General features: G+C 43.4%; 1 protein-coding gene across 2 annotated transcripts in view; it reads left to right on the top strand.

Annotated features, from left to right (window-relative positions):
- The window catches only part of LOC129858184 (ecto-NOX disulfide-thiol exchanger 2-like), a 419,543-nt gene that overhangs the window by 265,645 nt on the left and 128,505 nt on the right, over positions 1 to 25,393 (top strand). The window contains exons 4-5 of one of the 2 annotated variants that reach the window (XM_055927210.1): positions 56 to 205; positions 24,897 to 25,103. In XM_055927210.1, the coding sequence (XP_055783185.1) occupies positions 56 to 205; positions 24,897 to 25,103 (357 nt within the window). The remainder of the gene's footprint in view (positions 1 to 55; positions 206 to 24,896; positions 25,104 to 25,393) is intronic. The other variant, XM_055927211.1, reaches the window with a different exon arrangement.

The raw sequence follows: 25,393 nt of genomic DNA, 5'->3' as shown, positions 1-25,393 counted from the left end.
GGTTTGAGTGGAAATGTTGTTTTTATATGTGTGTGTTGTTGTGTGCTTCATCTAGATTTCGACCAGGGCCTTGGCATGATGACAGGCATCGCTCCCATGATGCCCGGCCTCGGCATGGTGCCCCCACCCCCCCTCCCCCCTGATCTGCCCATCATCAAGGAAATCATTCACTGCAAGAGCTGCACACTCTTCCCCCCCAACCCCAGTAAGTCTATTTACCTCTTACCCCAGGAAGTCTATTTACCTCTTACCCCAGTAAGTCTATTTACCTCTTACCCCAGGAAGTCTATTTACCTCTTACCCCAGGAAGTCTATTTACCTCTTACCCCAGGAAGTATATTTACCTCTTACCCCAGGAAGTCTATTTACCTATTACCCCAGGAAGTCTATTTACCTCTTACCCCAGTAAGTCTATTTACCTCTTACCCCAGTAAGTCTATTTACCTCTTACCCCAGTAAGTCTATTTACCTCTTACCCCAGGAAGTCTATTTACCTCTTACCCCAGTAAGTCTATTTACCTCTTACCCCAGGAAGTCTATTTACCTCTTACCCCAGGAAGTCTATTTACCTCTTACCCCAGGAAGTCTATTTACCTCTTACCCCAGGAAGTCTATTTACCTCTTACCCCAGGAAGTCTATTTACCTCTTACCCCAGTAAGTCTATTTACCTCTTACCCCAGGAAGTCTATTTACCTCTTACCCCAGGAAGTCTATTTACCTCTTACCCCAGGAAGTCTATTTACCTCTTACCCCAGGAAGTCTATTTACCTCTTACCCCAGGAAGTCTATTTACCCCTTACCCCAGGAAGTCTATTTACCTCTTACCCCAGGAAGTCTATTTACCTCTTACCCCAGGAAGTCTATTTACCTCTTACCCCAGGAAGTCTATTTACCTCTTACCCCAGGAAGTCTATTTACCTCTTACCCCAGTAAGTCTATTTACCTCTTACCCCAGGAAGTCTATTTACCTCTTACCCCAGTAAGTCTATTTACCTCTACTAGACGAGGAATATACTGTACCTGCCTAACCACTAAGCCGTTATATCCATTCTCTATGAGATCACTTACCCAGGAAGTACAACAACCTTATTGTTGCATTTAACACATTCTTAAGGCAGGAACACACCAATAGCATTTGTCGGTATGATCAGAGTACCGGTTGTAATTTGTGAACCGAGTGCAAAACAATTTTCCATGTGGAATAGTGATTTTTTTTTTTGTCAGTCAGACGTCCATGGTCTCTAAAAAACAGTGCGCTGAACAAACAGCCGACAACGGCAGATCAACATTTGGTGTGGTCCTATACTCTAAACATTTTATCTGACATGAAAAATATGACTGCACCCTTCCCCCGTCTATCTTCAATCAAATGTATTTATAAAGTGATGTACAGAAACCCAGCCTAAAACCCCAAACAGCAAGCAATGCAGATGTAGAAGCACAGTGGCTAGGAAAAACTCCTTAGAAAAGCCAGAACCTAGGAAGAAGCCCAGAGAGGAAACAGGCTCTGAGGGGTGGCCAGTCCTCTTCTGGCTGTGCCGGGTGGAGATTATAAAAGAACATGGTCAAGAGGTTCAAACGTTCATAGATGACCAGCATGGTCAGATAATAATAATCACAGTGGTTGTAGAGGGTGCATCAGGTCAGCACCTCAGGAGTAAATGTCAGTTGGCTTTTCATAGCAGATCATTCAGTTAGAGACAGCAGGTGCGGTAGAGAGAGAGTCCAAAACAGCAGGACTGGGACAAGGTAGCACGTCCAGGGAACAGGTTCCATAGCCGCAGGCAGAGCAGTTGAAACTGGAGCAGCAGCATGACCAGGTGGACTGGGGAGCAAGGAGTCATCAGGCCTGGTAGTCCTGAGGCATGGTCCAAGGACTCAGGTCCTCCGATAGAAAGAGAGAGAGAAAGAGAGAAAAAGAGAGAGAGAGAATTAGAGGGAGCATACTCCAGATATAACAGACTGACCCTAGCCCCCCGACACATAAACTATTGCAGCATAAATACTGGAGGCTGAGACAGGAGGGGTCGGGAGACACTGTGGCCCTGTCCAACAATACCCCCGGACAGGGCCAAACAGGCAGGATAAAACCCCACCCACTTTCCAAAGCACAGGCACAACACCACTAGAGGGATATCTTCAACCACCAACCTACAACCCTGAGACAAGCTCGGGTATAGCCCATGAAGATCTCCCACGTGTGAACCCGAGTGGGGCCCCAACCCGAACAGGAAGATCACGTCAGTGACTCAACCCACTCAAGTGACGCACCCCTCCTAGGGATGGCATGGAAGAGCACCAGTGAGCCAGTGACTCAGCCCCCGTAATATGGTTAGAGGCAGAGCATTCCAGTGGAGATAGGGGAACCATCCAGGCAAATACAGCAAGGGACAGCAAGAGGGTCCAGATTGTCTAGCCGAGCTGATTTGTAGGGGTCCAGATTTTGCAGCTCTTTCAGAACATCAGCTATCTGGATTTGTGTGAAGGAGAAATGGGGGAGGCTTGGCCAAGTTGCTGTGGGGGATGCAGATCTGTTAACCAGGGTAGGGGTAGCCAGGTGGAAAGCATGGCCAGCCGTAGAAAAATGCTTCTTGAAATTCTTGATTATCGTAGATTTATCAGTGGTGACAGCGTTTCCTAGCCTCAGTGCAGTGGGCAGCTGGGAGGAGTTGTTCTTATCTCCATGGACTTTACGGTGTCCCAAAACCTTTTAGAATTTGTACTACAGGATGCAAATTTCTGTTTGAAAAAGCTAGCCTTTGCTTTCCTAACTGACTGTGTATATTGGTTCTTAACCTCACTAGGGTACGATGAGAGATGAGAGAGGTTTTGTCTCTGGAGGCACCAGTTAACCTCTCTAGGGTATGTGGGACGGTAGCAGCAACTGAAACTGCAGGGCGCCAAATTCAAAAACAACAGAAATCCCATAATTAAAATTCCTCAAACATACAAGTATTTTACACAATTTTAAAGATAAACTTGTTGTAAATCCATCCTCAGTGTCCGATTTCAAAAAGGCTTTACGACGAAAGCAAACCAAAGGATTATGTTAGGTCAGAGCCAAGTCACAGAAAAACACAACCATTTTTTCCAGCCAAAGAGAGGAGTCACAAAAAGCAGAAATATAGATCAAAATAATCACTAACCTTTCATGATCTTCATCAGATGACACTCATAGGACTTCATGTTACACAATACCTGTATGTTTTGTTCGGTAAAGTTCATATTTATATCTAAAAATCGGAGTTTTCATTGGCGCGTTATGTTCAGTAGTTCCAAAACATCCGGTGATTTTGCAGAGAGCCACATAAATTTACAGAAATAGTCATCATAAATGTTGATGAAAATACAAGTGCTATACATGGAATTTTAGATCCACTTCTCCTTAATGCAACCGCTGTGTCAGATTTCAAAAAAACTTAACGGAAAAAGCAAACCACGCAGTAATCTGAGTATGGCGCTCAGACGATAAATCAAGCCAAAAAGATATCTGCCATGTTGGAGTCAACCGAAGTCAGAAATAGCATTATAAATATTCACTTACCTTTGATGATCTTCATCAGGAATCCCAGTTCCACAATAAATGTTTGTTTTGTTCGATAATGTCCATCATTTATGTCCAAATTACTCCTTGTTGTTCGCGCGTTCAGTACGCAATCTAAACTCACGACGCGCGGGCAAGTCCAGCGGAAAGTACGGACGAAAAGTTCAAAAAGTTCCGTTACAGTCTGTAGAAACATGTCAAACGACGTATAGAATCAATCTTTAGGATGTTTTTAACATAAATCTTCAATAATGTTCCAACCGGAGAATTCCTTTGTCTTCAGAAATGCGATGGAACGCAGCTAACTCTCACATGAACGCGCATGGTCAATGCATGGTCAGCTCGTGGCACTCTGGGAGAGACCTTACTCAATCTCCTCTCATTCGCCCCCACCTCACAGTAGAAGCATCAAACAAGGTTCTAAAGACTGTTGACATATAGTGGAAGCCTTAGGAAGTGCAACATGACCCCATTTCCACTGTATCTTGGATAAGCAAAGAGATGAAAACCTACAAACCTCAGATTTCCCACTTCCTGGTTGGATTTCTTCTCAGGTTTTGCCTGCCATATGAGTTATGTTATACTCACAGACATCATTCAAACAGTTTTAGAAACATCAGAGTGATTTCTTTCCAAATATACTAATAATATGCATATCCTAGGATCTGGGCCTGAGTAGCAGGCAGTTTACTCTGGGCATGTTTTTCATCCGGACGTGAAAATACTGCCCCCTACCCCAAAGAAGTTTAGCCAGGTGAGGTCTCCGCATGTGTGTGGGGTGGGACAAAAGAGCTATCTAAGGCATTTTAAGCGGGACTGAGGGCTCTACAGTGAAATAAAACAATAAGAACTAGCCAAGACAGCAGTAGACAAGGCATATTGACATTAGAGAGAGGCAAAAAGCAATCACAGGTGTTGATCAGGAGAGCTAAGACAACAAAGGGTAAATGGCGATGAATGGATAGAGCGGGTCAGTTAGGTACATACAGGACCTGAGTTCGAGGCTAGAGCCGACAGGTAAACAAAATGAGGTACCGTGTTATTGAAACTGTCCAGGGTGCATCAGCTGTGTAGCCGAGTGATCATAGGGTCAAAAGAGCAGCAATAGGTGAGTCAGGGTACCATTCGGTAGCCACTACTACGCTAGGCGAGCATGGGACACAGCATTCAGAAAAGCTAGCGGGCCGGGGATAGTAGATGGTTCTTCGGCAACATCGTAACAGAATAGCCTGTTGAGACCCATCGGGCGATCACGTCGGCAGTCCTGTCATGACGTACCGGCGGGGCTCCGTGTCAACAATAAAGGGTTGAGGCCAATTGGCATAGGAGGTATTGTAACCTTAGAATTAGTTGGTATATGGGCCTAGCTCGAGGCTAGCTCAAGGCTAGCTGGTGCTTGCTTGGGGACAGAGGCATTAGCTAACAGTAGCCACTTGTTTGCAGCTAGCTAGCTGCGATGATCCGCTGTAATGATCCAGAGCAGCAGGAATCCGGTGATATGACAGAGAGAAGCAGTCCGATATGCTCTGGGTTGATATTGAGCTGTGCAGACTGGCAGGTGTTGTCCGAGCTAAGGCTAGCTGATGACAGTGAAAAATGTGAAGGCCGGTAGCCGTGGCTAACAAAGACTAGTAGCTAGTTAGCTGGCTAGCTCCTGATGGAAGTTCCAGTTATAAGGAATAAAAATAGCCGATCCGTACCACATTGGGTGATGCGGGTTACAGGAAAGTATATTTAGTTCGTAGATAGAATGTGAGACTAAGATATATATATGAAAAAGACTGGCTATTTACACGGGATAAGACACGGGAACAAGACAAAAACAAATACACATGTCTTACTGCAACGCCATCTTGGATTTTTAGTAATGCTTTAAGTAATGCTTTGTAGGTTAGCAGTAAAACCTTGAAATCAGCCCTAGCCTTAACAGGAAGCCAGTGTAGAGAGGCTAGCACTGGAGTAATTTGATCACATTTTGGGGTTCTAGTCAAGATTCTAGCAGCTGTATTTAGCACTAACTGATGTCTATTTAGTGCTTTATCCGGTAGACGGAAAGTAGAGCATTGCAGTAGTCTAACCTAGAAGTGACAAAAGCATTTCTCTACATCATTTTTGGACAGAAAGTTTCAGATTTTTGCAATGTTTAGAAGATGGAAAAAAGCTGTCCTTGAAATATTCTTGATATGTTCGTCAAAAGAGAGATCAGGGTACAGAGTAACACCGAGGTCCTTCACAGTTTTATTTGTGATGACTATACAGCCATCATGATTAATTGTCAGATCCAACAGAAGATCTCTTTGTTTCTTGGGACATACAACTAGCATCTCTGTTTTGTACAAGTTTAAAAGTTTAAAAAAAATCCTCTGTATGTCTGAAACACAGGCTTCCAGGGAGGGCAATTTTGGGGCTTCACCATGTTTCATCGAAATGTACAGCTGTGTATTGTCCCCATAGCAGTGAAAGTTAACGTTATGTTTCCAAATGACATCACCAAGAGGTAAAATATATAGTGAAAACAATAAAGTGGTCTTTAAACGGAACCTTGAGGAACACCGAAATGTACAGTTGATTTGTCAGAAGACAAACCATCAACAGAGACAAACTGATATCTTTCCGACAGATAAGATCTAAACCAGGCCAGAACTTGTCCGTGTAGACCAATTTGGGTTACCAATCTCTCCAAAAGAATGTGGTGATCGACGGAATCAAAAGCAGCACTAAGGTCTAGGAGCACGAGGAGAGATGCAGAGCCTTGGTCTGACGCCATTAAAAGGTAATTTACAACCCTTCACTGGTGCAGTCTCAGTGCTACCTCCTCTATTACCTGAGTGCTGACTATGACTGAAACCAGCTCAGGGTTCATCTCTCTCCTCACAGTTCATTTATGCAGCCATAAGCCTTCTCTTCCTCTCTCCTGCATTGTAAATGCCAATATTGACGCCAGTGGTCTCGTCTAAAATGCAAGGGAATGAAAAGGTGTCAAGGTCTCTCTGTAACTGATCTGGCCCAGGGAAATTCTGCAGGGCCTTATCGTCTCCACATTATAATTCTGACAGCTTATAAACTCTCCAGCCTAACAGTAGGTGTTATGGGTACACACACATTCTAAACAGACACACATGCACACGTACACACACACATGCACACATGCACGCCCACCCACCCACCCAAACACACACAGACACACCTCGCAGACACACACACATGGATAGCACCAGACAGCTAAAAAGCCGCTCAGGAATGGATTGTTTGACACTGTTGCTTGTGTGAGACTCACTGGATATAGAGGGAGACACTGATCTATGTTCACATCTCCTCAGAGAGAAAGAAAGAGCAGGAGAGGGAGAGGGAGGGGAGGGAAGGGGGAATAGAGAAAGAGGTGGAGAGGGAGAGAGAGAAGTGGGAGAAAGAGATAAAGAGGGGGAGAGAGAGAGAGAGAGAGAGATGGGGGAGGGAGGGAGACAGGGCAAGGGGGAAAAGAGAGGGAGATGGAGGGAGAGAGAAAGCGAGAGAGGTATAGAGAGAGAGTGGGAGAGAAACAGTGAGGGGTAAGAGAGAGAGAGAGAGAGAGGGGGGGAGAGAGAGAGATAGGGGGAGGGAAGGGGAGATAGAGAGACTTGTGAGTGGAGTGTTTACTGTACATTTTTTTTGTTTATTTTACTTTTGTTTATTATCTAGTTCACTTGCTTTGGCAATGTAAACATATGTTTCACATGCCAATAAAGCCCCTTAAATTGAAATGTAATTGAATCGAGAGAAGAGGGGGGGGTGGAAAAGAGAGAAGGGGAGGGAGGGAAGGGGAAGAGAGAGAGAGGGGGATAGGGATAGAGAGAAGGGGGAGATAGGGGGGGGAGGGAGACAGAAAGGGAGAGGGGTAAGAGAGAGGATGAGAGACAAAGCGAGGGGGTTGAGAGAGGGGGAGAGAGAGAGACAGAGACGGAGCAGAACCTGAGAATAAGGACTGAGTAAAACCTCCATTATTTTGTTTATTTTGTTGCCTAGTAAAGTTGTGTTTTCTGACTAGAACCTAACCTAGTAATCTCTGTACCGAGCGTACAGAGATTACCATGGAGGAACAGGTGGCTCAGTTTATCCTCAGCCAGCAGAAGCAACAGGCTCTCCAGGAGCAAGAGCAGGGCCACAAAACCTCAGACTGGAAGCGGAGATATGGTGGGATGGCTCAGGAGTCTAGCCCGAATCAGTTCCTGGTCAAGTTCCTGGAGGAAGATGATGTGGAGATGTATTTGTGCACCTTCGAAAGGACGGTGCAGAGGGAAGGATGGCCCAAGCCCAAGTGGGCTAGCCTTTTGGCACCCTATCTCTCCGGGAAGGCCCAGAAGGCCTACTTCGACCTGCACGCCGACCAGGCAGCGAATTATGAGGGACTCAAATGTGAGATCCTGAGCCGTCATGGATTCAGCCTTGCATGCCGTGCACAAATGTTCCACGACTGGGCCTTTGACTCCACCCTCTCCCCCGGCGCTCAGATGAGAAACCTGGTGCGCCTGACCAAGGTGGCTACTGACCGACGTACCGTCCCTCCCGATAATCGATAAGGTCGTCCTGGATCGGTACCTTTGGGCCCTGCCATACGAGATGAGGCAGGCGGTGAGCATGCAGAACCCCCAGAGCCTGGAGGAATTGCTGACCGTGGTGGAAAACCACCAGAACACCCAGGACCTGCTGAAAGGAGCCCGGGCGGAGAGAGTGGATGCGGGGAGGGGTAAGAAATGCACCTAGAGAGGCGAGGGCCTGAAGGGGCCCGACGGAACCAGCCAAGGCCGTGAAGCAGGAGGGCGACCCGAACCGACGAGGACATCCGCCGCTGGACCTAGATCAGAGGCGCTGCTTCATGGTGAGACAAAACTGTGACTCATCAGTGAAGAGCACTTTTTGCCAGTCCTGTCTGGTCCAGCGACGGTGGGTTTGTGCCCATAGGCAATGTTGTTGTCGGTGATGTCTGGTGAGGACCTGCCTTAAAACAGGTCTACAAGCCCTCAGTCAGCCTCTCTCAGCTTATTGTGTAAAGTCTGAGCACTGATGGAGGGATTGTGCGTTCCTGGTGTAACTCGGGCAGTTGTTGTTGCCATCCTGTACCTGTCCTACTGATGTGATGTTCGGATGTACCGATCCTGTGCAGGTGTTGTTACACACTGTCTGCCACTGTGAGAACGATCAGCTGTCCGTCCTGTCTGTAGCGCTGTCTTAGGCGTCTCACAGTACGGACATTGCAATTTATTGCCCTGGCCACATCTTCAGACCTCATGAATCCTTGCAGCATGCCTAAGGCACGTTCACGCAAATGAGCAGGGACCCTGGGCATCTTTCTTTTGGTGTTTTTCAGAGTCAGTAGAAAGGCCTCGTTAATGTCCTAAGTTTTCATAACTGTGACCTTAATTGCCTACCGTCTGTAAGCTGTTAGTGTCATAACTATGCATGTTCATTAATTGTTTAAGGGTCATTGAACAAGCATGGGTAACAGTGTTTAAACCCTTTACAATAAAGATCTGAGAAGTTATTTGGATTTTTACGAATTACCTTTGAAAGACAGGGTCCTGAAAAAGGGATGTTTTTTTTTGTTGCTGAGTTTAGTTTGATACTTGTATCAGCAAAGAACAATAAATTATACCAAGGTAAACTGTAGTAACTGCAGCCCAAAGCTCAGTGAAACCAATGTAAAAAGCACTAACTGACATTTGTGTTTGCAGTTACTGTTTTTTCCCCTAGGTTTCACTGTAACATTTTCCAGTTACTGTTTTTTCCCCTAGGTTTCACTGTAACATTTTCCAGTTATTGTTTTTTCCCCTAGGTTTCACTGTAACATTTTCCAGTTACTGTTTTTTTCCCTAGGTTTCACTGTAACATTTTCCAGTTACTGTTTTTTCCCTAGGTTTCACTAACATTTTCCAGTTACTGTTTTTTCCCCTAGGTTTCACTGTAACATTTTCCAGTTACTGTTTTTTCCCCTAGGTTTCACTGTAACATTTTCCAGTTACTGTTTTTTTCCCTAGGTTTCACTGTAACATTTTCCAGTTACTGTTTTTTCCCCTAGGTTTCACTGTAACATTTTCCAGTTACTGTTTTTTTCCCTAGGTTTCACTGTAACATTTTCCAGTTACTGTTTTTTTCCCTAGGTTTCACTGTAACATTTTCCAGTTACTGTTTTTTTCCCTAGGTTTCACTGTAACATTTTCCAGTTACTGCAAACATGACCCCCCTATTTTCTCCAAAACACAACAGTGGTAAGGATATTTGTCCAGATGATAAAGCATGTATTTCATGTATCAAGTGTAAATAACTCATTTTTGACCAAATGTGCAGTTACCGCTCTTTCTTTGATCAAACGATATTTCTATGAAAATTCAGCATTTTATGCCGTGAGAATAACATATTACAATAGTGTCCAGAGCATGCAGGCGCTACCAGGAGACAGGCCAGTACATCAGGAGACGTGGAGGAGGCCGTAGGAGGGCAACAACCCAGCAGAAGGACCGCTACCTCCGCCTTTGTGCAAGGAGGTGCACTGCCAGCGCCCTTCAAAATGACCTCCAGCAGGCCACAAATGTGCATGTGTCAGCATATAGGTAGCGGTCCTGCTGCTGGGTTGTTGCCCTCCTACGGCCTCCTCCACGTCTCCTGATGTACTGGCCTGTCTCCTGGTAGCGCCTGCATGCTCTGGACACTACGCTGACAGACACAGCAAACCTTTTTGCCACAGTTCGCATTGATGTGCCATCCTGGATGAACTGCACTACCTGAGCCACTTGTGTGGGTTGTAGACTCCGTCTCATGCTACCACTAGAGTGAGAGCACCGCCAGCATTCAAAAGTGACCAAAACATCAGCCAGAAAGCATAGGAACTGAGAAGTGGTCTGTGGTCACCACCTGCAGAATCACTCCTGTTTTGGGGGGTGTCTTGCTAATTGCCTATAATTTCCACCTTTTGTCGATTCCATTTGCACAACAGCATGTGAAATTTATTGTCAATCAGTGTTGCTTCCTAAGTGGACAGTTTGATTTCACAGAAGTGTGATTGACTTGGAGTTACATTGTGTTGTTTAAGTGTTCCCTTTATTTTTTTGAGCAGTGTATATATTCAGTTGAAGTCGGAAGTTTACATACACCTTAGCCAAATACATTTAAACTCAGTTTTCACAATTCCTGACATTTAATCCTAGTAAAAATTCCCTGTCTTAGGTCAGTTAGGATCACCACTTTATTTTAAGAATGTGAAATGTCAAAATAATAGTAGAGAGAATTATTTATTTCAGCTTTTATTACTTTCATCACATTCCCAGTGGGTCAGAAGTTTACATACACTCAATTAGTATTTGGTAGCATTGCCTTTAAATTGATTAACTTGGGTCAAACTAGCATTCCAAAAGCTTCCCACAATAAGTTGGGTGAATTTTGGCCCATTCCTCCTGACAGAGCTGGTGTAACTGGGTCAGGTTTGTTGGCTTCCTTGCTCGCACATGCTTTTTCAGTTCTGCCCACACATTTTCTATAGGCTTGAGGTCAGGACTTTGTGATAGCCACTCCAATATCTTGACTTTGTTGGCTTTAAGCCATTTTGACACAACTTTGGAGGTATGCTTGGGGTCATTGTCCATTTGGAAGACCCATTTGCAACCAAGCTTTAACTTCCTGATTGATGTCTTGAGATGTTGCTTCAATATATCCACATAATTGTCCTACCTCATGATGCCATCTATTTTGTGAAGTGCACCAGTCCCTCCTGCAGCACAGCACCCCCACAACATGATGCTGCCACCCCCGTGCTTCATGGTTGGGATGGTGTTCTTCGGCTTGCAGGCGTGTCCCTTTTTCCTCCAAACATAACGATGGTCATTATGGCCAAACAGTTCTATTTTTGTTTCATCAGACCAGGGGACATTTCTCCAGAAAGTACGATATTTGTCCCCATGTGCAGTTGCAAACTGTAATCTGGCTTTTTTATTACGGTTTTGGAGCAGTGGCTTCTTCCTTGCTGAGCGGCATTTCAGGTTATGTCGATATAGGACTTGTTTTACTGTGGATATAGATACTTTTGTACCTGTTTCCTCCAGCATCTTCACAAGGTCCTTTGCTGTTGTTCTGGAATTGATTTGCACTTTTCGCACCAAAGTACGTTCATCTCTAGGAGAGGGAACGCGTCTCCTTCCTGAGCGGTATGATGGCTGCGTGGTCCCATGGTGTTTATACTTGGGTACTATTGTTTGTACAGATGAACGTGGTACCTTCAGGCATTTGGAAATTGCTCCCAAGGATGAACCAGACTTGTGGAGGTTTCCAATTTCTTTTCTGAGGTCTTGTCTGATTTATTTAGATTTTCCCATGATGTCAAGCAAAGAGGCACTGAGTTTGAAGGTAGGCCTTGAAATACATCCACAGGTACACCTCCAATTGACTCAAATTATTTCAATTAGCCTATCAGAATCATCTAAAGCCATGACATCAATTTCAGGCATTTTCCAAGCTGTTTAAAAGGCACAGTCAACAGTGTATGTAAACTTCTGATCCACTGTAATTGTGATACCGTGAATTATAAGTGAAATAATCTGTCTGTAAACAATTGTTGGAAAAATGACTTGTGTCATGCACAAAGTAGATGTCCTAACCGACTTGCCAAAACTAAATTTTTACAAGACATTTAGTGACTCCCACCTAAGTTTTAATGACTCCAACCTAAGTGTATGTAAACTTCCAACTTCAACTGTATATATATACACACACCTCAATGTTTTGGCATGCTGACATGAATTGACCAGTTGGATGAGTTCTTTCAAAGAATTTACCCATTTAAAAAATAATTCTCCCCAATTTTGTGATTACTATCTTGTCTCATCTCTGCATCTCCCCAATGGGCTCAGGAGAGGCGAAGGTCGAGTCATAAATCCTCCAAAACATGACCCGCCAAGGTGCGCTACTTAAGACCCGCTCGCTTGTCCTGGAAGCTAGCTGTACCAATGTGTCAGAGGAAACACTGTTCAACTGATGACTAGGGTCAGCCTGCAGGCACCTGGCCAGCCACAAGGAGTCGCTAGAGCGCGATGAGCCATGTAAAGCCCCCCTTCGGCCAAACCCTATCCTAACCCGACTGACGCTGGGCCAATTGTGCGCAGCCCTATGGGATATCCGGTTGTAGTGACGCCGCAACATTTTAACCGAAAAAATATTACACAGCATTTATATTGGGAGTAATTAACACTGTGACAACCAACCCATGAGACAACCAACCCCAGTCTCCCCAAAAGTGTTTTTTAAGATGAAGATATGCACTTCATATTTGTGTTTTGAGGTCTCCGTTGACCTTCAGACTGTCCTTAGACTGTCTCGCTCAGAGAAAAAACACTTACTGGGATCGCTCCTTTAATATCTCCTCTCGGGAAAAGTTTCTGTCTTGGGACTTTTTCAAAGAAAACCTACTTGTCAGATTTGGGAAGAATCAATTTCAGCCTAAACTAAAACCAAAGCTCTTTGTCTTGTGGGGCTTTGGGAATCCAGGCTCCTTCAATAAACAGAACATGTGTTTTCATGGTATGTGTCTTCCTTCGCGGTGTGTGTTCAGTATCTGTCTTCACTGTGTGTGCTCACTGTGTGTCTTCAGTGTGTGTCTTCACTGTGTGTGTTCAGTGTGTGCGCTGTCACAGGATGACACCTCTCAAAGTAGAGAGAAAATCAAATGAGGAAAAGTCACTGTCCACATTACCTTTAAAACTGCTCTCCTGTACATCATCTACATATGACTCTGTTCCACTTTACCTTCAAAAAAATATTCAATATTAACTTTATAGTCTTGTTCCATTTTACCTTTAGAACCCTGTTCCACTTGACCTTTAGCACCATATTCCCCATTGCCTTTACAGCCTTGTTCAACTTTACCTCTAGAATCCTGTTCCACTTTACATATATAATCCTGTTTAATCTGTTCCACTATACCTTTAGAATCCTGTTTGTCTTTACCTCTACAATTTTGTTCTACTATCTTTAGAATCCTGTTTGTCTTTAACTTTAGAACCCTGTGCCACTTTACCTTCAGAATCCTGTTTGTCTTTAACTTTAGAACTTTGTTCTCTATATCTTTAGAATCCTGTTTGTCTTTACCTCTAGAACCCTGTTTGTCTTTTAACTTAGAACACGGGTTCCACTTTACATTAAAATCAAATCAAATCACATTTTATTGGTTGCATACAAATATTTAACAAGCATTTTGCTTCCACAAGAAATTCTTGTGGAAAAATCGCCTTGAGTTCGTCTACTTTATTGTCCAGAGACTGAACATTAGCGAGTAATATACTCAGAAGCGATGGATGGTTTGCACGCCTCCTGAGTAGGACTAGAAGTCTACTCCGAATACCTCCTCTCCTGCAGCGTCTTGAAGCAGCCTCTGGGATAAGTGGAATAGCCTTGGGGGGTACGAACAAAGGATACAATTCAGGAAAGTCATATTTCAGGTCAAAATGCTGGTGAGTTACCTCTGCTCTAATATCCAAAAGATATTTCTGTCTGTATGTAATAATGCAAAAAACATTCTGAGCTAATAATGTGAGAAATAACACACACACACAAAATACATACTACAAAGTCGCTTAGGAGCCAGGAACCAGGTGACCATGTCTATTGGCGCCATCTTCAGAGCGGGCCTGAGGATGGGGTTGGGGCTGGTTAGTTAGGGCTGAGGATGGGGTTGGGGCTGGTTAGTTAGGGCTGAGGATGGGGTTGGGGCTGGTTAGTTAGGGCTGATGATGGGGTTGGGGCTGGTTAGTTAGGGCTGATGATGGGGTTGGGGCTGGTTAGTTAGGGCTGAGGATGGGGTTGGGGCTGGTTAGTTAGGGCTGATGATGGGGTTGGGGCTGGTTAGTTAGGGCTGAGGATGGGGTTGGGGCTGGTTAGTTAGGGCTGATGATGGGGTTGGGGCTGGTTAGTTAGGGCTGATGATGGGGTTGGGGCTGGTTAGTTAGGCCTGAGGATGGGGTTGGGGCTGGTTAGTTAGGGCTGATGATGGGGTTGGGGCTGGTTAGTTAAGGCTGATGTTGGGGTTGGGGCTGGTTAGATAGGGCTGAGGATGGGGTTGTGGCTGGTTAGATAGGGCTGAGGATGGGGTTGTGGCTGGTTAGATAGGGCTGAGGATGGGGTTGGGGCTGTTTAGTTAGGGCTGAGGATGGGGTTAGTGCTGATTAGTTTGGGCTGAGGATGGGGTTAGTGCTGATTAGTTAGGGCTGAGGATGGGGTTGGGGCTGGTTAGTTAGGGCTGATGATGGGGTTGGGGCTGGTTATTTAGGGCTGTAGTATACATACATTACACAATACCATCAGCCTGGCATCCTGTCATAAACTGTCAGAGGCACTTCTGAAAACTCTCAGTCATCACCTCTCATCTCTCCTCCTTTACCCCTTTATATCTCCTCCTTTACCACTTCATCTCTCATCCTTTACCTCTTCATATCTCCTCCTTTACCCCTTCATCTCTCCTCCTTTACCCCTTTATCTCTCCTCCTTTACCCCTTCATCTCTCCTCCTTTACCCCTTCATCTCTCCTCCTTTACCCCTTCATCTCTCCTCCTTTACCCCTTCATCTTTCCTCCTTTACCTCTTCATCTCTCCTCCTTTACCCCTTCATCTCTCCTCCTTTACCCCTTCATCTCTCCTTCTTTACCCCTTCATCTCTCCTCCTTTACCCCTTCATCTCTCCTCCTTAACCCCTTCATCTCTCCTCTTAAACCACTTCATCTTTCCTTTCTCAGACTTGGGCCAGGTCATATCTTCTTCTGCTCTTATTCCCTCCACTGTCCTCTGAATGTATCCTTGCTTGACACCTGTACGTTCTCCTGCTCTGCTTCCTCTGTCTCCCATTCTTTTGTCTCTGCTCCAATAATCCTTCCTCTCTCTCTCATCTCTCAGTCCGCTCCCTGTCTCTCTATTCATCTCTCGTTGTCACTTGGGTTTCTCATGAAAGGCAGAGCGTTTTAAAGGAGAGGTGTCTTTAATAAACCCCTATTCAGAGAAATACTACTTATTAGGGCGGAAGGTAGCCTAGCGTATTTTCTTGATACCTACGTGGGTCCTAAAATTCCAAATCAAATAGCTAAATGATCCTTCGTATATAAAACAATTCCATATGTTAGCTTAGTAGAAACCCAACCCGGGCCCTTAGGGGTTTTAAAAACGCTTCAGACATTTGTAATTTCCACTTTTAAATTTCAAACTTAATTATAATCCACATAATAATTCACATTTCCTGTTGCTTCAGGATTATTTTCCTGCTGTAGCAAACTGGAGCTAAAAAGATCCTACAAGTGTGTGTGTGTGTGTGTGTGTGTGTGTGTGTGTGTGTGTGTGTGTGTGTGTGTGTGTGTGTGTGTGTGTGTGTGTGTGTGTGTGTGTGTGTGTGTGTGTGTGTGTGTGTGTGTGTGTGTGTGTGTGTGTGTGTGTGTGTGTGAGGGTTAGAGGAGCTTGGTGAGTCAGTGGCCCTGTCATCCCCATGGCAGCAGGTCAACAGGCTGCATATGTTGGCCATCACAAGGAGCAGGACCTCCAGGCTACCCTGACACCATACAGCCCCTCACACTGACCTTGATCTGAATAACAACAGCCCTGCAGAACAGTATTTTCTCACACACAAGCCCTGCAGTCTCACTCTCTTTCTTTCTCTTTCTCTCTGGCACGGAGCATGTCAATGTGCATCTCTATCCAGCCCCCTCTCTCTCTCTGTCTAGGAGTGTGTCAACGTGCATCTCCATCCAGCCCCCCTCTATCTTCTCTTTTCTATCTCTATTTTTCATTCGTCCGATTCTCTCTCTGTTCTCTGTCTCCTTTTCTGTCTCTCTCGCAGGTTGTTAATTTTGGGATGAATCTTGTCCTGGAGGCAGAGCTGAGCGATTTCCACTAGATGGGCCAGCTGCAAAGTCAAAATTAGCTATATATATTTGCTTTTTGGTCGTCATTTAAAGTTAAGGTCAGGCATAAGGTTAGCAGTGTGGTTAGGGTTAGGTTTAAAATCGGGTTTTTAAGACTTTGTGGCTGTGCCATCTTGTGGCTACCTGCAGAGCTGCCTTCAGTACATGAGTCATCCCAATAAATGCCAACCTGCGTCTCTCTCTGCCTCTGCTCTTTCACAAAGCACTCCTCACATCTCAGTCAGCAAAATAGACTTCTAAAGGAAGTGGCTGTACGAGAGTGTCTGTCCATAATTACATGGGACTGAAGAGAAAGAGGACAGATGCCCTTCAAATCCCCTATGAAGTAGAGAACCTAGGCAGGTCGTGTGTGTGTGTGTGTGTGTGTGTGTGTGTGTGTGTGTGTGTGTGTGTGTGTGTGTGTGTGTGTGTGTGTGTGTGTGTGTGTGTGTGTGTGTGTGTGTGTGTGTGTGTGTGTGTGTGTGTGTGTGTGTGTGTGTGTGTGTGTGTGTGTGTGTGTGTGTGTGTGTGTGTAATTGTGTGAGTAATTGTTCAATCAAAATAAAATTGTATTTGTCACATGCTTCGTAAATAACAGGTGTACATCTGCAACATTCGCACTGAGCAACATTTGCACTGAGCAACATCTGCACTGAGCTAGAGCTGCTGCTTTCAAGGAGCGGGACACTAATCTGAACGTTTATATAATCCCACTACGCCCTACGACAAACCATCAAACAGCAATACATTACCAAGATAGAATCCTACAACACCAACTCTGACACTCGTCGGATGTGGCAGGGCTGGCAAACTATCATGGTTAACAAAGGGAAACGCAGCCGCGAGCTGCCCACTGACGCAAGCCTATCAGATGAGCTAAATGCCTTCTATGCTCGCTCCGAGGCAAGCAACACTGAACTATGCATGAGTGCACCGGTTGCTTCCAGACGACTGTGTGATCACGCTCTCTGTAGCCAATAGGAGTAAAACCCTTCAACAGGTTAACATTTACAAGCCCGCAGGGCCAGACGGATTACCAGGACGCGAATTCAGAGCATGTGTTGACCAGCTGGCAAATGTATTCACTGACATTTTCAACCTCTCCCTAACTCAGTCTGTAATACCAACATGTTTCAAGCAGACCACCATAGTCCCTGTGCCCAAAAACACTAAGGTAACCTGTCTAAATGACTATCGCCCGTAGCACTCATATCTGTAGCCATGTAGTGCTTTGAAAGGCTGGTCATGGCTCACATCAACACCATAATCCCAGACACCCTGGATCCACTCCAATTTGCAAAAAAAGTTAAGATCAGCGTATTTTTATTTTATTTTGACCCTGTATTGAGATTAACTTTGTTGCAGTGTTGCTGATGTCCTTTGGTCAGGTGTGAAGTGTGTGTGTGAGGGATCACAGCGTGCTGAAGTGTGTGTGAGGGATCACAGCGTGCTGAAGTGTGTGTGAGGGATCACAGCGTGCTGAAGTGTGTGTGATGGATCACAGTTTGCTGAAGTGTGTGTGAGGGATCACACCATGCTGAGGTGTGTGTGAGGGATCACACCATGCTGAGGTGTGTGTGAGGGATCACACCATGCTGAAGTGTGTGTGCTCCTCCCCCATCACTCCTTCCTGCTATGAACACTCAACACAGTAAGAGAGTTACCAGTGCATTGGTGTTTATGCCTCACTATCTACCAGAAAATGTAGCAGGTTAGTGTTTTTCATCATGAATCTTGTTTTGGAGGCAGTTTTGTAGAGTGGTCACTAGCTGGCACACCCACAAAGTCATAAAATCTGATTTTAAACCTAACCCTAACCTTAACCACACTGCTAACCCTAATGTCTAACCTTAAATTACCAAAAAGCACATTTTTGTTTTCATTATATTTTACATTATAGCCAGGTCTGCCTCCAGGACAAGACTCATGACAATAAATGTCAACTTGCAGAAATGTATGTGTGTGGAAAGGAAACGTGTTAGTCACTAACCATCAATGGACAGGAAACAGTCCCAGACACACCATACAGCTACCACACTGTTCAGTCTGTCAGGTAGAATCACTGAGACAGTGTGTAGATAATGAAGATGTCTTTATCTATGCCAATCACGACACATCACATCTCATGACTTCAGAAACAAGATAAACAATGTCCCTTCGAAGAGGAGTCACTCCAGAGCTGCTGCAGTTTGTCTGGGGCTGCTGTGTGTTCTCCTACTTGCTCGGATCACAGGCCTGTGTCTCTACTATAATGGTGTTCTTGGCAGTTATGAGAAAAACTGTAAAACCAACTCCACAGCAGAGAGAGACCAGTTACAGAGCAGTAACAACGCCATGACTAAAGAGAGGGACCATCTCCAGACAAAACTCTCCATGCTAAAGCAACAGTCTCAACTGGGATAGAGGTATTTCAGCTGCAAGTTGTACCACATCTCTAAAGGGACTAAATTGTGGACGGAGAGTCGACAGGACTGTCTAATAAGAGGAGCAGACCTGGTGATCAGAAACAGTAGAGAAGAACAGGTATTTATCAATTAATTAATCAACAAGGGATTCTGGATTGGTCTGACTGACAGAGATGAAGAAGGGATCTGGACATTTGTGAATGGTACTCCCCTGACCACAGGGTACTGGATGAGAGGGGAGCCTCATAGTTATCAGGGCAAGGACGAGGACTGTGTAGAGCAATGGACCTATTTTTCTAACCCAGAGGATAGCTGGTGTGATACACAATGCAGCGAATTGCGCTTGGAGATCTGTGAGAAAGTGGCCTATCCATAACTCATACTCCAAACCTATCTGAAGTTAAATGCAAGTCAACTTATATACCAGTGGGTTCCAGTGGGTCAGAAGTTATCATACATTAAGTTGACTGTGCCTTTTAAACAGCTTGGAAAATGCCAGAAAATGATGTCATGGCTTTAGAAGCTTCTGAAAGGCTAATTGACATAATTTGAGTCAATTGGAGGTGTACCTGTGGATGTATTTCAAGGCCTACCTTCAAACTCAGTGCCTCTTTGCTTGACGTTATGGGAAATCTAAAGAAATCAGCCAAGACAGAAAAAAAATTGTAGACCTCCACAAGTCTGGTTCATCCTTGGGAGCAATTTTCAAATGCCTGAAGGTACCAAATTCATCTGTACAAACAACAGTATAGTATAAACACCATGTGACCACACAGCCGTCATACCGCTCAGGAAGGAGACGCGTTCTGTATCCCAGAGATGAACATACCTTGGTGCGAAAAGTGCAAATCAAACCCAGATCAACAGCAAAGGACCTTATGAAGACGCTGGAGGAAACGGGTACATAATTATCAATGTCCACAGTAAAATGTGTCAAATCAAATCAAATGTATTTATATAACCTTTCTTACATCAGCTGATATCTCAAAGTGCTGTACAGAAACCCAGCCTAAAGCAGCAAATAGCAAGCAATGCAGGTGTAGATGCACAGTGGCTAGGAAAAACTCTCTAGAAAGGCCAAAACCTAGGAAGAAACCTAGAGAGGAACCAGGCTATGAGGGGTGGCCAGTCCTCTTCTGGCTGTGCCGGGTGGAGATTATAACAGAACATGGCCAAGATGTTCAAATGTTCATAAATGACCAGCATGGTCAAATAATTAATAATCAAAGTAGTTGTCGAGGATGCAACAAGTCAGAACCGCAGGAGTAAATGTCAGTTGGCTTTTCATAGCCGATCATAGAGAGTATCTCTACCGCTCCTGCTGTCTCTAGAGAGTTGAAAACAGCAGGTCTGGGACAGGTAGCACGTCCGGTGAACAGGTCAGGGTTCCATAGCCGCAGGCAGAACAGTTGAAACTGGAGCAGCAGCACGACCAGGTGGCCTGGGGACAGCAAGGAGTCATCAAACAGGAAGATCACATCAGCGACTCAACGCACTCAAGTGACGCACCCCTCCTAGGGACGGCATGGAAGAGCACCAGTAAGCCAGTGACTCAGCCCCTGTAATAGGGTTAGAGGCAGAGAATCTCAGTGGAGAGAGGGGAACCGGCCAGGCAGAGACAGCAAGGGCGGTACGTTGCTCCAGAGCCTTTCCGTTCACCTTCACACTTCTGGGCCAGACGTGTGAAGCCAAAGCCAAAGGGTAAGTTGAGCCACCCCTTGTTTCTAGGAAACCATACACAACATGCTTAATTTTACCAAATATTTTGGAAGAGATCATAATTTCTGTGAAGTAAGAAACCACAAAGAAAATGTGGTAAGCGATTTAAGTCCCAATTTTTTTTTTCACCAAGTCAAATTATTTTATTGTGTTGGAGGTTTCACCAAAGTAGATAAGTTTAAGATTGTTCTATACATCAGTTGTGGTCTCTATAAGCTTCATTACAATGTCCTAAACCTAGCATGAAAGTGCATCCTAGCAGCTGTGTGGTCTAATATACTCAAAATTAGGCTTGGGCGGTATACCGTATATAGTATTAGCATACTATGAGCTTTCTGTGGTGTCAAAACACTTTGGATGAGTTATCTGTACAGCTGCCACTGCTGATATCTTGATTTCCTTACGTTTATTTTTCCCCTCTCTGTTCTCAGCCCATCAGCTCCTCCTTCTTATTCTTTGAACAGAGGAGGCAGGCCCGTTACCCTAGCGACTCCAGACTCCACACAGACATGGCGTATACACATGCTGCTCCATGGCCAGTACTGTTCTTCGTTCAGACAAGCATGTGTCCAAACTTTGTTCATTTACACAATGTCTCTCCTTCACATTCACTTGTAAATTTCCAAACTCACCAAAATGTACAGAATGAAAATGCAAAATTATCATCAAGGCAAAGGGTGGCTACTTTGAAGAATCTCAAAATATATTTTGATTTTTTTGGATCCTACATGATTCCATGTGTGTTATTTCATAGTTTTGATGTCTTCTCTGTTATTCTATAATGTAGAAAATAGTAAAAATAAATAACCTTTGAATGAGTAGGTGTGCCCAAACTTTTGACTGGTACTGTATGTAGATATGTTTGTTAGAAATAATACTATATTTGTCTTCACAGAGTGATGCTGAATTTTAAAAGTGGCTCAACTTACAATAACATTTATGAAGCTGACCTTAGCTAGCAAGCCTCTTCCATTGTTTAACATGGCTGGTGAGCTATCCAGCTAACACCTAATGTTCTGAGAACCATGTGTTTCTTAGACCTTGGTGAGAGCATGGTTGTCCTGTAGTTATTTTGCATACAACGTTCCCACAACGTTCTGGGAATGGTGCAGGATAGTTGGTTGGCTTTGGAACATTCTCAGCGCATTGAAGTTGACAAAATACAATTATTGTATTGGTATTTCATTACTTTAAAATAATATTTCCTGAAAGTTCAAACATGGTTACATTTAATTACATTTTTGGTCATGTTCTAGGAATGTTCTCCAATTGGTTTGATATTAGGAATGTTCTCAAATAGTTCATAGAACGCTAAGAAAAAACATTCTTCTGTGGGAATTTAAGTACTTCAGCATAACGTTTTCTGCAGGTTTCCTCATTTAATGTTTTCAGCATATTAAGAAAACTCTCTATAAAAAAACAAGAAAACATTAATAACGTTCAGAGAACGTTCTAAGAATGTTATTTAAAAGCATATACATTCTTCTTCTCAGTGCCAACAAAACTCTCTCTATCCTCTATCTTGTTAAGTGTGTTCAGGTGTGTTGGTCGCACCCACTAATTGATCTTATTGAGTGCTTGTTTCCTTTGAAATTGGGTCTTTTTGAATATACTAACATGAACAGCTTTGCATGAGTTATAAAATACATCACATACTATCTCCATCCTGGTGGTGAAGTGGACTAATTCCATGGATAGAGAGCAGAATATACTGTAGGTTTGAATCTCACTCACAATAAAAAAAGAAATGTGTTTGCATTATTAATGCCTCAGCAAATTAATTTCCATGTGTCCTATCTGTGTTTTGACTTCAAAAACATTATCCCAAACTAGAGTGTTATTGAAACATTTATTGAAAGTTTTCAGGAAGTTATTAAAAAACCTCCAAATAACCATCACATTTCGTTCAAAACATTCACAACATTTAGAGAATGTTCTCAAAACGTTATTTAATTACATTCAAATAACATATATGTTCTGTTCTCAGAATGTTAATAAACTTCTACTTGGTCACAATCCCGGATCCGGGAGCACCCTCATCAGTAAAAAAGCTGACTAGCATAGCCTAGCATAGCGCCACAAGAAAATACTAGCATCTAAATATCATTAAATCACAAGTCCAAGACACCAGATGAAAGATACACATCTTGTGAATCCAGGCATCATTTCTGATTTCTAAAATGTTTTACAGGGAAGACACAATATGTATTTCTATTAGCTAACCACGATAGCAAAAGACACAACTTTTTTTCCACAATTTTTTTTCATGCATAGGTAGCTATCACAAATTCGACCAAATAAAGATATAAATAGTCACTAACCAAGAAACAACTTCATCAGATGACAGTCTGATAACATATTTATTGTATAGCATATGTTTTGTTAGAAAAATGTGCATATTTCAGGTATAAATCATAGTTTTACATTGCAGCCACCATCACAACTCTCACCAAAGCAACTAGAATAACTACAGAGACCAACGTGAATTACCTAAATACTCATCATAAAACATTTATGAAAAATACACAGCGTACAGCAAATGAAAGACAAAGATCTTGTGAATCCAGCCAATATTTCAGATTTTTTAAGTGTTTTACAGGGATAACACAATATAGCATTATATTAGCTTACTACAATAGCCAACCACACAACAGCATTGATTCAAGCCAACAATAGCGATAACGAATAAACCAGCAAAGATATTAATTTTTTCACTAACCTTCTCAAACCTCTTCAGATGACAGTCCCATAACATCATGTTACACAATACATATAGAGTTTGTTCGAAAATGTGCATATTTAGCGGCACAAATCGTGGTTATACAATGAGAATAGTAGCCAAGCTGCCAACAAAATGTCAGGAGAAATCTTGGGAGAGGCACCTAATCTAATCAGTAACTAATCATAAACTTGACAAAAAAATACAGGTTGGACAGCAAATGAAAGATACATTAGTTCTTAATGCAACCGCTGTGTTAGATTTTTTAAATGAACGTTACTACGACATACAGCGTGCGTTAAAGCGAGACCGCACCGAAATTAATGGCGGAATAGTAGTTTCACATTTTTCAACAGAACAACGAATTAACATCATAAATAGTTCTTACTTTTTGATGAGCTTCCATCAGAATCTTGGGCAAGTTGTCCTTTGTCCAGAAGAATCGTTGCTCGGTTGTAGATTGTCGCCTTCAACTTTGGTATTAGCAGTAAACATTAGCCATGTGGCGAAGACGTGCCCAACTCACTATAACGCAGCACAAAGAAATATCCGAAAATCGCAATATACTGATATAAACTGATATAACTCGGTTTAAAATAACTACATTATGATGTCTTTAACACCTATATCGAATAAAATCAGAGCCGGATATATTTAAGGCCTGTAACGAGAGCTTTTCAAAATGCAATCCTGAGGTCTGTCTTGCGTCATGGCGAATGTTGAAAAGAGTGCACCCCACGTACCCAGACCCTTTATATGGCCTCAGATCTGCCTAGCAACTCCATTCCAATTCTCACTACTTGCTGACATCTAGCGGAAGGCGTATGCAGTGCATGTCGACCAATAGAAGACATGCAAATTAATAAACTGACCCTAGAACAGACTGCCTGATTTCAGATTTCTCACTTCCTGACAGGAAGTTTGCTCCAACTTGAGTTCTGTTTTACTCACAGATATAATTCAAACGGTTTTAGAAACTAGAGAGTGTTTTCTATCCAATAGTAATAATAATATGCATATTGTACGAGCAAGAATTGAGTACGAGGCAGTTTAATTTGGGAACGAAATTTTTACAAAGTGAAAACAGCACCCCTAAAACCTCCAGGAAATGTTCACTTCTGTTCTCAGAACGTTTAAAAAACATTCCGCTTTACCGGTCACTAAACTTATGGCTTTGTTACCAGATACAATGGGATACCAAAAACATAAATTTTTGGTATCCCAAAATGGGATACCTAAACGTACCGACAACTTGCAAGGAACTAAATGTGCTAGCTGGGTAGGTATCTAAATATAAGTGTGTCTAAGAACATGGACCTTTTCAAGCATTGTTTTTGATTGAAAGGGGAAACAGCATGTGTAGGTATCATCAGTTAGATACAGTCTATTAGGCTAGCTAGCTAACCGGCCATAGACTAAATAGCTAATGACAGCTTCATAGCTGTTATCAAACAAACCTCAATAAACTGTTTGAGCTAGCTAGAGCAGAGTATTAATAGTGTATTGCGGGTTCTATGTATTTACCTCTCTCCTTTCCTTGTACAGACCTGAATGTATTCTTACATCCAATTAAATAAATCTCCTTCTTTTCTCTCTTCATGTTGCTTAGACCTTCCCTTTCCGGCCATGAGGGATCGCCCTCCCGGCTGTAAGACTGTGTTTGTGGGTGGTCTGCCAGAGAACGCCACTGAGGCACACATCGTGGAGGTGTTCCGCCAGTTGGGTGAGATCATCGCCATCCGCAAGAGCAAGAAGAACTTCTGCCATATCCGATTTGTCGAAGAGTTCACTGTGGACAGAGCCCTCTTCCTGTCTGGTACATTTCCTACGTTTTCTATTAAACTTCATGCTGTAATAAATATCCTCCCTCTTCATTCAGAGACCTTAACTATGTTGGTCAATGAGGAGACAGCAAGAGGTGTTGTGTAATAAATATCATCCCTCTTCAGTCAGATACCTTAACTATGTTGGTCAATGAGGAGACAACAAGAGGTGTTGTGTAATAAATATCATCCCTCTTCATTCAGAGACCTTAACTATGTTGGTCAATGAGGAGACAACAAGAGGTGTTGTGTAATAAATATCATCCCTCTTCATTCAGAGACC

This window comes from Salvelinus fontinalis, chromosome 6, assembly GCF_029448725.1.
Source record: "Salvelinus fontinalis isolate EN_2023a chromosome 6, ASM2944872v1, whole genome shotgun sequence".
NCBI classification, from domain to species: Eukaryota; Metazoa; Chordata; class Actinopteri; order Salmoniformes; family Salmonidae; genus Salvelinus; species Salvelinus fontinalis.
The sequence above is the reverse complement of the archived record's forward strand: the minus strand, read 5'-3'. Positions and strand labels throughout refer to the sequence as shown.